We start from the raw sequence: 13,432 nt of genomic DNA, 5'->3' as shown, positions 1-13,432 counted from the left end.
AAAAAGGAAAAGGGTTAAAAGGAAAGTTGCAGATAGACCATTTTACTCATGAACTAAAACTTAAAAGGTTGGCATATTAGTCTCTATTGCAGTCTAACGACTTGCAGCACATCAAAACTTTGGTCTGATCTCCTGGGTACTATCAGTTCCACTTATATTGAAGATAAAAAGTTTTGATAGTACTTGCAAGAAAGTTGCATATGCAGACCCTTCCCAATTGGGTGTTTCTGGAACCAAAAAAAATAATACCGATATAGAACACACCAAAAAGTGAATTCCCCAGTATATCATTGAGTAAAGCGAACTAACATGCAGATAGAAATAAACTCTTTTTCTCAAGTAAATGAGATATCTAACCTTTGAAGATGTATCCAGATGTTCTAAAGGTAAGTTCTCTCTCCTACACTCCATTCTGTGGAAAACATTAAGCACCTGCCTTGCTTTTCGAGGACTTTCTTCGAGTTTTGATGCAAGCCAAACACAACTAGCAGCAACCCTCTGCAAAAGTTAACACAAAAGAACCACACGTCAGCATGGACAGCACACTTTTCCTTTAGAAATAAGAGCGAGTTGGGGCAGAGGGGAAGAGAAAGAAACCTTCACATTAAAACGAGCAAATGATTTCTTGCAGTAAAAGCGATGAAAAAGTACTTGACCTGTGGCCATTACAGCTTGGGGTCTGCAAATTATAGTGTTAAGGAGACACCCAAAGCCAAAAGCAGTGAACTTTATAGTATTAGAAAAGTAACTCAGCTGGTATGATTATATCAGATTCATATATCTTCATGTTAACTGACATAAAAAAGGATACAATCTGAGCAAAATCCCACTTTCTTGGATAAGATCACAGCCATAGATTCTAAGTGTTGTTTCAGTAACATCATCGATACCATCTTTCCTAGAAGGGGAGTTTATAAGCTGCTCCTCTGTTAGATAGAATGTGTCTAATGCCGTGTAAATCATAGTTGAACTTCAAGAATCCCCTATAAACTGCAACAAGAAACAAAATTTGGATAACCCCACTAAACTGTATAAACAAACTTTACTACAGCTTATATCAGTATCTATCACAGAAAACCTACATCATGTATAACCAACACATACCCAGAAACAAAAACAAAAACAAAAAAACTTTTTCCCCCTCACATTCCCATGAATTTTTCCATAAACAATTAAGCTAAAAGCAATTAAATTAACAAAGAATTGATTGTGGATCCATGAATAAATAACTATAGGATTAGGAGCCAAAAAGAACATACCCACAAACCCTAGAATCCTAATTGTGAATATTTATGTATATTATATACTCCATAAAGCAGTGTTTAGAAGAATTTGAAAGCTTTACTTACAAGGGGGGGTTTCAGTGACGACCTCTAATTGTCAACAAGAACTCCGTTGTCGTTGAATTGAAGAAGAGAAAACTGCTACTTTCCCTAATTCGCTTCGGCCAAATATATATGTTTTGTTTCTTTGTTTATTTTATTCCTCGAAGCCAAATGGAGAAGAATGAATGGAATAACTGAAAATAAATAGTTAAATTACACTTTACCATCTTAGTCTTTTGGGTTTGAAAATACCTCCTTCACCTTTTATATGTGACATTAACTCTCTTAAATTTAAAGCAATGGCTAAAAATGAGCTTATTGAATTACATAATAGAAATCAAAATGAAAATTATATGAACATGCTAAAAAGACTTAACTTATAAAAGTATCAATTAAATATTATTTCCTAATTATGTTATATTACCTTTATTTTATGAGAGAAAAAGAAATTATCTAATTATATCTCATCTAATATTACACAATCTCTTTATATAGATACCTCTACTTTGAATAAATAAAACAAGAGACAAGATTTTATATCAAACTTATATAATACTGATATACATAGTTGAACCCATAGGAAAAGCTAAAATCTATCTGCACAAAAACTATACACTAAGTAGCGTTTGGACATGAATTCCATTTTTTTTTTCAAATTTGGAATTTTACTAAAATTTGAATTGAAGATGAAGTTGTGTTTGGTTATAATTTTTGTAACATATTTGGATATCGTTTTTTCAAAACCATGAAACATGATTTATACCCCACAACTTGTAAAAAATATCAAAACCACCCCAATTTGATTATCCTACTTGAAATAAACAACCCCTTGCCGGATTGGGATGGCAAAGGACACTTTGGTGAGAAGAAGACCTATGCGTTTTGTGTTTCTTTGGGTAGTTGTAGGTTACTAACTGATGGGGTTATTTTATAAATTTTATAAATATGGGGTAAATTTATAAAATCAAAAACTAGCAAATTCCCATTTTTAATTGAAAAATTGGTTCTTACCAATTCTCAAATTTGAAAATGCATTTTCAAGTGAAATTGGAAAAATTAGTAAGAGTTTGATAACCAAACATTATTTTCAAAAATAAAAAATTGAATAAAAGGAAAAATTTTCTATGTCCAAACGACTCCTAAATCTATCTCTAAATGTAAAAATGGAAAAGACTGAATAGCAATCCAAATATTTCCATTACTTGTCCCTTTCAAAGTTTCGATATTTGCGTTACGGACTGGTAGAGAGAGAAGCTCTGACTTCTCTCTAAACAGCTACCTTTTTCACATTCCCTCATAAATTTTCTTCTTCTCGATTCTGTCCAAATGCAACTCCCAACCTCCAGTCTAGACTCGATCCATATTTCCCCCAAACCACCAAACGATTTAAATTCCTCAAAATCACAAAAAGCTCAGGAGTTGGACGAACAAACCAGTACTCAAACATCTGTTCCCACATCCGCTCCTTCGTTCAAAGAAAAACTCCTTCAACAAAAGGACCTTATAGATATAAACATGGATTTCTCAAAACTCTTACCACCCTTCCCCGAAGATCAAGATCAGGAGATGGCTACTCCAACCCCAGAAGATGAACAAGAAATCAATCCAATTACGGTCCATATTTCATAAGAAAATAAACTGAGAATCTATGAACCCTGGAAATTTTCTCTCATCATTAAACTCCAAAGCAAAAGAACCCTCCATCATATCCTCAAACGTAAAGTACAGGACCTTTAGAAATTACAGGAAAACTTCCCGCTGATAGATTTAGGAAATGATTATTTTGTGGTCAAACTACAAAACAAAGACAGTATGATCTCGATCCTTCAAAATGGACCATATTTTATATTTGGTTATTTCCTTTCTATCCAAAGGTGGCAACCAAATTTTGTAGCAACGGAAGCTACCCAAGCATACTCAGCGGTGTGGGTGAGACTACCTCAATTCCCCACGGAATTCTACGATGGCCAACTTCTACAAAAAATAGGTACTGCCTTGGGAAGACTACTTAAGGTGGATGCATGCACTTCATCCTCCTTGAGAGGAAGATACGCTAGGCTCTGCACAGAGCTACCATTGGGAGTCCCAGTATTAAAATTCATCTACATTGGCACCCATAAACAACCTATTCTCTACGAAGCAGATCATTTCCTATGTAAAAACTGTGGTAAACTAGGACACCTAACAAAAAACTGCTCCATAATATTAGACAACAAAAAAATTTTCTAATGTTACACAACCACAGAACCCTCAATCCAGTGACAAAACCCCAGTCACACTAGATGGTTGGCACACAGTTGCCTTGTCAAGAAATAAAAAGAAGCAGGATCAAAGGAGAAGCAAGGCAGTAGCTGTTACAAATCAGGATCCCAACATTGAGGTAAAACTATTCGATGCTGCCACAGGTAAGTATTTAATCACAAAGAAATTAAAATACATTGCAAAAAGCACTGTAGTAAACTCTGCAAATTACAAGTCAAATTCTACAAATGATCTTACATCTCTCAAACCAACGACCATAGGAACTCCTTTTCAGATAAAAACAGTTTTTCATCCTTGGATCAGAAAACCATCAAATGGTTTTGGACAATACTTCCGACCAAATTAACCCAAGCCCTACGAACCCGGTTTGCATGAACCCAAACCATCCAGTTAAACCAATACATGTATCTACAAATCCGCTAAAAGACAAAAATGATACCCCTATCCCTAATAGCACTAATAACCACTATAACCCTTTAGATACTGACACAAGGCTCCTTAACACAAATAATAATGAGCCTATAATCTCTACTCAACCAATCAAAGACCATATTAGTCTAGATAATCAGCATGCTCAATCCCTAACGGCTGACACCCCTACTATCAACTCCCATTTGTCTAACACTTGGGAACACGTGCCCAAACAAATCCATGCAAAATCCTCTATTAAACCTAGCACGCTAAACGATCCAGATTGCATGCAAATTGAATCAATCATTACTTGATCTCACGCACCGGACCCCTTAAATCCCACCTACAACTCCCATCACAATGCCCAGAATCACCATCAACCCAAGGAGAAGGTTCAGGCTCATCCAAATCTTAAGGAACCATCGTCCATCAACTATGGACAACCTCCCTCCCCCCCCTCTCCACAGTTGCAAAACATTCCTCTCTACTATGCACAACCTCCACTCCCCCAGGATCACCACCCAACATCTTGGTTGGAACTGGGATTAATGGGGATGGGAGTGTCACTACAACTCAACCTAAATGGCCAAGAAAGCATTATCCTGATTCAGAACCCCCAGTTTCTTGCTCAACTGGTAGCGGAGGGGCTACACCTAGCGATGAAAAATTACATGAACCAAATCTGGGCCAACAACATTATGCAACCACTTGCCCCAGGAATGAACAACAACCTCCTCCAAAACATGCATGCCCAGTGGAATCTCCCACTCCCCTTCAATCAGAACCCATATCTCCCTCAGAATATGGGAGTAGACCTTCCCTTCTCCCCTCCCCCCCGAGAGCTAACTGCCTTGAACCCACTCCTAATGGTTTGGGACCCCATGGTTCCCATACAACAACCTCCAGTGCCCATGAACGTGGGGAACATGGAGCAGGAACCTCCACAACCTCCCATTCCCCAAGAGGTAGGAAACCAGATGGGGGAAGAAATAGTCGAGCCAGTAGACCTAATAGGAGAATCGATGGTGGAGTCAACAAACCTAGACGAAGTTAAGGTCTTTCTCTTCGAGGAGATGCGAGAGAAGAGGCATATTCTAGCCTGTCCAAATTCACTCTTCAAATGTACAATGGACATCCGTCCACCACAAGATCCCACTGTGGGAAAGAATGCAATGATCCTTGTGCCAAGCCTGAGAAGGAATCCAGTATTCCGGACAGGGAACTTAGTGAATGGGCACCAACAACCTCAACCTCTCCAAATGAATCATGCTAAGACTATGATTATATGGAATATTAGGGGAGGGAACAACGATGATTTCAAAATGAATTTTCGTGAATTGGTCAATACACACCATCCATGCATGGTCACTCTCCTTGAAACTAGAATGACCTCCCATAGCAGTCTCATGCATGAATATGGCTTCTCTGACATGATCGAGGTGCCCTCTGAGGGCCAATCAGGATGTCTAGCAGTGCTATGGGACACAACCATGGTTAATGTGCACAACTTTGTTAGAAGGAACAATGAAATTAATGCTCTAATTGAGGTACTCCCTATCCGTCACTCTTGGATTTTTTCTTCAGTTTACGCTAGTACAAATATTAGCAAAAGGAATTTAATGTGGGATAATATATGCAACATCTTTGATCACTATAAAGGCCCTTCGCTTCTTGGGGGGGGGGGACTTCAATGATGTGTTACATGCCAATGAAAAATGAGGGGGGGGGGGGGTAATCCAGTCAACAGAAATCGGGCTAATAAAATATGGAATAGGTTAAATTACTGCAATCTTATAGATCTTGGCTTTAAGAGGCCTAAATATACATAGTCCAATAATAGAAAATTAATTTCGAGTCATATTATGGAAAGGTTGGATAAAATCTTTACTAACAACTCTTGGATCAACCTATTCCCCAAAGCTAGTGTTGTTCACCTCCCAAAAACACACTTTGACCATAACCCCCTTAAACTAGAACTACTTCCTAAGCATAATTATAATCTACCTCGACCTTTCAGGTTGGAAACTTTTTGGACAGAACACCCAGAGTTTGCTTCATTAGTTAAAAAAAGCTGGGCTGATAATATTTATACTGAGGCCGTTAACTCCTTTAAGGATTCCATCACAAATTGGAATAAAATCACCTTTGGTAACCTTCCTAGGATGAAGAAAAAATTATTAGCCAGAATTAACGGCATCCAAAATTCAAAAGCCTATGGTCATAGTGTATTCTTGTCCAATTTAGAGGCTAACCTCAGAGTGGAGTTTAACAATTGCCTCCGGATGGAGGAAGACTACTGAAAACTAAGAGCTAGAATAAATTGGCTAAACGAAGGTGACTGTAACTCCAAATTTTTCCACATAAGTGCCACAAACAAAAGACGGATTAATAAAATAGTTTCTTTCAAAGACTCAGAGGGGAATTGGATAGATGACCCGTTAAAAATTATGGAGCATACTACTTCCTACTTCCAAGATATATTTTCGACAAATCATACATCTTCCAAATGGAAGAGAATAAAAAATGATACGGCTAGTCACAACCTAATAGACTTATCTTCGTTAGATATTCCCTTGAACATCAACGAAATTAGGGCAGCCTTTTTTTCCTTCATGCCTAATAAATCACCTGGCCTGGACGGATTACATCCATTCTTCTTCCAAAAATACTGCCAGTGGGTCTAAACGACACATATTTGTGTCTCATTCCAAAATTCCCTAATGCTAATCATCTAAAGAACTTTCGCCCCATAGGTCTTTGTAATACCATTTACAAGGGAATCACAAAGATCATAGCTTATAAACTTAAACCTTTCCTAGTCAAGCTCATTAGTCCCTATCAATCGAGCTTCCTTAAGGGTAGACGAGCTAGTGATAATGCAATTGTTATTCAAGAACTTATTTTAAGAATGAATAAATACAAAAGCTCAAAATCAAACATTTTACTAAAGATAGACCTTGAAAAGGCATTTGACCGCTTAGAATGGTCATTTATTTACAGAACTCTTCGGCACTTCAAATTTCCCCCTAAGATCCTCAAGCTCATTATGACCTGTGTAACGACCAGTAAAATTTCCGTGCTAGTAAATGGGAACACTAGTCCATACTTTGCCCCTAGTAGGGGTATAAGACAAGGCGATCCTTTGTCCCCTTACATCTTCATACTTTGTATGAACATGCTCTCTACTCAAATTTCTTATATGGTTGACATCAATCGTTGGTCCCCAATAAAAATAGGAAGGGACAAATATCCTATTTCTCACCTATTCTACGCTGATGACCTTACATTAATGTGTAATACAGCTAGGTGCTCTCCTACAACCATCCTCGCATGTCTTACACACTTTTGCTCCTTATCAGGACAAAAAATAAATTATATAAAATCCAAAATAGTTGTGTCTAAATTCTGTCCAATCCCTACAACAAATTATTTATCCAACCTATTTGGCATTAAAACTAGTAGATCTTTTGGTAAGTATTTGGGCTTCCCTATTACTAATTCAAAACCCAAACCATCAGACTACCAATTTATTTTGGATAACTTAATTAACAGGTTAGCTCTTTGGAAATCAAATTTCTTAAACATGGCTGGTAGAGCAACCCTAGTGAAATCAGTCTTAAATAGCTTGCCAAACCATGTTATGCAATATAACATGCTGCCCTCTAACATCCTCAAGCATATTGATAAGATTCAAATGAATTTTTTATGGGGTACCACCGCTTGTAAAAAGAATCTCCACCTTATAAATTGGAAAACCATCTGTTCCCTAAAAGACCACGGGGGGATTAGGCATTCAAATAGCTAAGGATAAAAATTTGGTCAATCTATCCAGCCTGACATGGAGACTAATCCATGAGGTGAATTCTCCTTGGAAAGTAACTCTATCTTCCCTATATAGCCATACCTCGAATATTAGAAATTGTTCCTTCATTTGGAAAAGTATAGCCAAAGGATGGGAGGTATGTTACAAGGGCATAAACTGGATTCCCAACACCAACTCAAACCTTCTAGTTTGGGACTCAAATTGGATTCCTCACTTCTCTAACCTTAGATCAGTCCTTATAGGCCCCCTCACCAAAGAATCTACAAACCTCACCATTCGAGATATTTGGGCTAATAATAAATGGGACCTTCGAAAATTCCCATCTACCTTCCCGACCCCTTGATGAATAGCATTCTCTCAATTCATCCAAAGTTGTACCCTAGGGACACAGCCACCTGGACTTTGACAAGCAATGGTAAATTCACCTCACGAAGTTGCTCTAACCTTGTTAACCAAGCCAGCCCTCCTTTGGCAGACTTTAATTGGATCTGGGCACTCCGCTGCCCAAACAAGATCAAATTCTTCCTTTGGAAGTGTCTTCACAATAAACTTCCAACTCGTGCTTATCTAAATTATATATGGATCAATATAGACCCTACGTGGGCAATTTGCAAAACGAGCACTGAAAATTTGGAACATATCTTTATTACATGACCCATAGTGATTGAAGCCTGGGAGAGATTAGGGTTAGACAAGTACAACTCTATAGATTCCAACAACACTAAGAACCACTGGTTAACGATCCTTCGAGACCTTTAACCCCCATTACTCCCCAAATTGCTTAATTGGCCTGACCTTTTCCCTTTTGTGGTCTGGAACATTTGGCTAAATCGTAATAATAACAATGTGAACAACACATCGCTTAAATTCTCCATTAAAAGCTCAATTCAGCTGGCCACTGAATTTAAACTGCTTACAGAAAAGAATGATTCTTTCATAAAGAAACATGCCATAAACATCATATGGCATAAACCATTAATAGGGCAGCTGAAGCTCAATATAGACGGGGCTTTCATTACAAACCTAATCCTAGCAGGTGTGGGAGGCTGTTTCAGGAACAACCGTGGTCATTGGATAATGGGATTTCAGCACCATTTTCCAGTATCAACTCTGCTACAAGGGGAATTGGAAGCTCTTAAAGAAGGGTTACAAATAGCTTTATCGTATGGCTTCAACTCTCTGGTGATAGAAACGGACTCTACGGAGGTAATCAAATCACTAAACAATGTCAACGAATCTAACTTTGTGATTGTTAACTACTGCAGGTGGCTAATGCACCAGCTGAGGGACCCGAAATTAATCCATAATTACAGAGATGGCATCCAAGTGGCGCATGGACTGGATAAGGAAGCATTGCAGAAGTCCTCAGATCACCAACTACTATTTAGGCCCCCTAGTTATATCATAAATAAGCTAGATGCAGATAGGTTTGGCCATGTTTATCTAGTTAAGAAACTCTCTACTACTGTTTTGTGTAAGCTTGCCAGACTGGGCAATATGAATATTCTCAGTACATCAAATGCTGAGAATGGTGTAATGAACTATGTGACTTAGCTTAATATAAGTACTTATCTTTGTTTGTAAAAAAAAGAAGGGGAATAGCATATAGGAGGTCAACATGCCTGCTTAGCATAACTGAGGGTATTTCAGTAATTTTATCAAAACCGAGCAAAATGATTGGCCGAAAAATAATTGTACGGCAACTTCTACAAAAAGTTTTTAGTGCCTTGAAGAAACTACCCTTGCTTATCTCATCAACCGTCAGCACATCCCTTGTATCACTTTTTAGGCCATCTCCAACCTTACCCCCATTCCCCCTAATGGGGGCAATTTTTGGGATAATTTAGCTCCAACCCTCCGCCATTTTTGTCCCCAAAATGGGGGATGAATAGTGTTCTCTCAAATATGGGGTACACTATTCATCTCCCCCATTACTATTCATCACTTTTTTATTATTATTTTATTATTTAAACTTTTAATTTATCTCTTTACTAATTATGTTTATGTAATGTCTTTATAATATTAATTTACATCTTAACTTTGGTGTATAATTTTGATAAATTATTTCCGTGCATTTATTATTTTTATGTAAAATTATAAGTTAGTTTTATTATAAGTTATAATTGTACAAAAAATATATAATTATCTCAAAAAATGAATGATGCATATTTAAAATATTAGATGTTGCTAAAACTGAAAGGTGCGAATATAAATTTTATTTTAAAACTGGATACGCTTAAACCCGTCAAGTCTTGAAGTAGGGGGTATTTGTAGGCATATAAATTTTATTACAATAAATCCATACAATAATTTGGATTATATTTTAAAGTTCAAGATACATTGGTCCGAATAAATATTATGGGCTAATATAATTGACTTAATTATATAAGTCCAACATATATGGATTAAATAAACAAGTCTTAATCCATTGGGTTAGCCCATTTAATTGGGCTAAAGTGATGAGCCCACTTCATTAAGCCCATGATGACATCTTCCTAGAGGCCCAGTTTGGTGCCACGTGTCAAATGACGTGGCACGACAAGTCAAACGGAAGAGCCAATAGGATCATGCCACGTGTCAAAATGACAAGGCATGCCTAGTCAAACTGAAAGGCCAATGAAATCGTGCCACGTGTGCAAATGACATGTTCTGACCAATCAAATGCGGCCATGTCACACTTCAATTTGATTGGTCGGAAAGAGTTTGTTCTTATCATGACTCCTCCCTTCCACAACTATAAATAGGGGTCTTCATAACTCAGAAAAGACACCAGAAGTTATAACAAGAAGCAAGAGAGAGCTCGTGGATCAAACGCTGCAAATTTCTCTACAAGTTTCAAGCTTCAAAAAATCAAGTTCAAGTTCAAGAAATCAAGTTCAAGCTCAAGAACGAAGAACAAATCAAGGTCAAGTTCAAGCAATCAAGCTAAAGCTCAAGAACAAGATCATCGTTCGTGGAAACAACTACATATTCAAGATCAAGCTCAAAGGCCTTTGAATTTATTTACTGTTGAAAAGAAGAATCAGAGAAAATAATTTGGACTATATTTTAAATTCAAGATATATTAATTCAAATAAATTTATTGGGCTATTATAATTGAATTAATTATGTAAGTCCAACATATATGGATTAAATAAATAAGTCTTAATCCATTGGGCTAGTCCATTTAATTGGGCTAAAGTGATGAACCCACTTCATTAAGCCCAAGATGACATCTTCCTAGAGGTCCAGTTTGGTGCCAATTGTCAAATGACGTGGCGCGCCAAGTCAAACGGAAGAGTCAATAGGATCAAGCATTTGTAGATATCGAAATTTTAAGGGATCAAGCCAAATCCTATATTCAAGATACTACAGGACTCTTGAAATCCTAGGAGTCTATTAGGGTTTCTTGGAGGTTGTAGACATCGAAATTTTAAGGGATCAAGCCAAATCCTATATTCAAGATACTACAGGACTCTTGAAATCCTAGGAGTCTATTAGGGTTTCTTGGAGGTTACTCTACCCTAAACCCTAACTCACACCTATATAAAGGAATACAGTCGCCTCTTCTCTTTTAGTTGAGGGCTTTTTATTCTTGCTTTTCATGCCATCATCAGCTTTCAGCTCCTTCACAACGCGGTTCTTCAAGTAGAACTTTGCATCGGCGAAGTGTGACTCAGCCTCGGTGAATGGCTCATCATCAGCAACTATCGTTTTCTCGACTTCACCCTCGTAGTATTTTAAACATTGATGGTAGGTAGACGGAACTACTTTATTCTCATGTATCCAAGGCCTCCCAAGCAAAACATTGTATGAAGTCTTCGCGTCGATCACATGCAGCCATGCACTTGATTGCATATCTTCAATAGTGATTTCCAGCCTGATCGCGCCTATGGCTCTTTGCCCCCCTTGGTTGAATCCTTGGATCATCACACGACTTTCTGAGAGTTCGCTCATGGGAATACTAAGTTCTTTCACAGTATGGATTGGCAAAATGTTCACTGAGGATCCTCCATCAACCAAAATCCGGTTTACCCTTTCCTCGCGCATATAGCCAACCAGGTACAATGGGCGGTTATAAGGAGTGTCACCTAGTAAAAGATCGTCATTTGTGAACGTGACCTTTTTCTCACAAGCATTAACTTCTTGAGGAGTGGACTCGATGGGCTTTCCGGAAGATGGTGCCAACGGTAGGTCATCACTCTTTTCTTCCCCTTTGTCAGCATGGAAACAAGAGGCATCAATGCCCTCATGGGAAATCTTCGTGCGGAACCAACTTGGTAAAAATTCCTCCAAGGTCACTGGATTTCGTGGCTTTTGAGGGTGGTGCATCTCCACTTTTGCTTTCTTCAAATGCCTAACTGGATTCTTTTTTATTGGTCTTTTTACCATCATCTTCCTTGTTGGTTGTTCCACTGATTCTTTTCGTGGGCTCCTTTTGTGGCGCCTACGACGAGTCAACAACGTCCAACCTTCATCATCATCAGGTTGGTTGACTTCAGCTTTGTCACTCTCCAGTAATACTTTATTTTAATTTTCTTTAAAACCACATAATTCATCCGGACTGAATGAGCCAAAGGTGATAGAGACTTGGTTTGCGCTTGCTTTCTCATCTTCAAGCACGATCTTTTTTTCGCGAGCCAAGTCCATGACTTTATCCTTGAAGACAAAGCACTTCTCTAGAGGGTGGCTTACAAGTCGGTGATATTTACAGTAGTTTGGGTCATTTGTTTTCCCAGATTCATTTGGTCGCTTCATCTCCGGAAGCTCGATGAGATTTAACTCGAGGAGTTCTTCGAAAATGGCTGGCACATCAGAATCCAGGAATGGGTACTCTTTCTCCTGCATCTCTTTTAGAGTCAACTTTCCACTTGGCTTGTCTTGAAAAGAAGTGGATTTCATACTCTGCTTCTTGCTCACCTTCGTCGTGAACTTCATAGGTGACGTATTGACATTCATAGCTTCTTTGCTTTCAGACTTGGGTACGAACTTGCCCCACTTCCTGACTTCTTGCTTGTCATTTGCTTTGCGAGGTTCATAGATTGACAGCCTTTCATTTCCAGCGGAGGCCATGCTCAATTCCATGTCATGGGCACGAGTTGCAAGTTCTTCAAATGTGCTAGGCTTGATACCTTGCAAGATGTAGCGCAATCCCTAATGCATGCCTTGGATGCACATCTCTATGCCTGAAGCTTCACTAAGCCTGTCTTTGCAGTTGAGGCTTGCATTTCTCCAACGATTGATAAAGTCTATAACTGGTTCCCCCTTTCATTGACGAGTATTTGTAAGCTCTACCATACTCACAGTGCGTCTTGTGCTATAAAAGCGATTGAGGAATTCTTGCTCTAGTTGATCCCAGCTGTCGATAGATCCAGCCTCGAGGTCCGTGTACCAGTCAAAAGCATTTCCTTTTAGCGAGCGGGCAAAACTGGTCCCACCGGGCGTGCCAATTTATTTGCAACAAATTATATGCGATACAAAAATATATTGTAACCACAATATAAATATGAAGAAACATAATTTTATTCATAAAAAGACGCGGGTACAATTTCGTTTATCCCCTTGATTCTTCTCTCCTGATTATCTCCGTGATTCGAGGGCTAGAACAGCGTGTTTATCGAACGTAGGATGG

General features: G+C 38.3%; 1 protein-coding gene across 2 annotated transcripts in view; it reads right to left on the bottom strand.

Moving 5' to 3' along the window:
- The window catches only part of LOC109214389 (cyclin-L1-1), an 8,154-nt gene extending 6,635 nt beyond the window's left edge, over positions 1–1,519 (bottom strand). For both annotated transcript variants that reach the window (XM_019378303.1, XM_019378302.1), the window contains exons 1-4: positions 1,350–1,519; positions 812–990; positions 598–679; positions 358–498 (exon numbers count right to left, since the gene is read on the bottom strand). In XM_019378303.1, coding sequence (XP_019233848.1) covers positions 358–498; positions 598–679; positions 812–963 — 375 coding nt within the window. In that variant the 5' untranslated portion in view covers positions 964–990; positions 1,350–1,519. The remainder of the gene's footprint in view (positions 1–357; positions 499–597; positions 680–811; positions 991–1,349) is intronic.
- Between the last annotated feature and the right edge of the window lie 11,913 nt (positions 1,520–13,432).

Source organism: Nicotiana attenuata, unplaced genomic scaffold, assembly GCF_001879085.1.
Source record: "Nicotiana attenuata strain UT unplaced genomic scaffold, NIATTr2, whole genome shotgun sequence".
Lineage (NCBI taxonomy): Eukaryota > Viridiplantae > Streptophyta > Magnoliopsida > Solanales > Solanaceae > Nicotiana > Nicotiana attenuata.
This window is presented reverse-complemented; position numbering and strand designations above follow the sequence as displayed.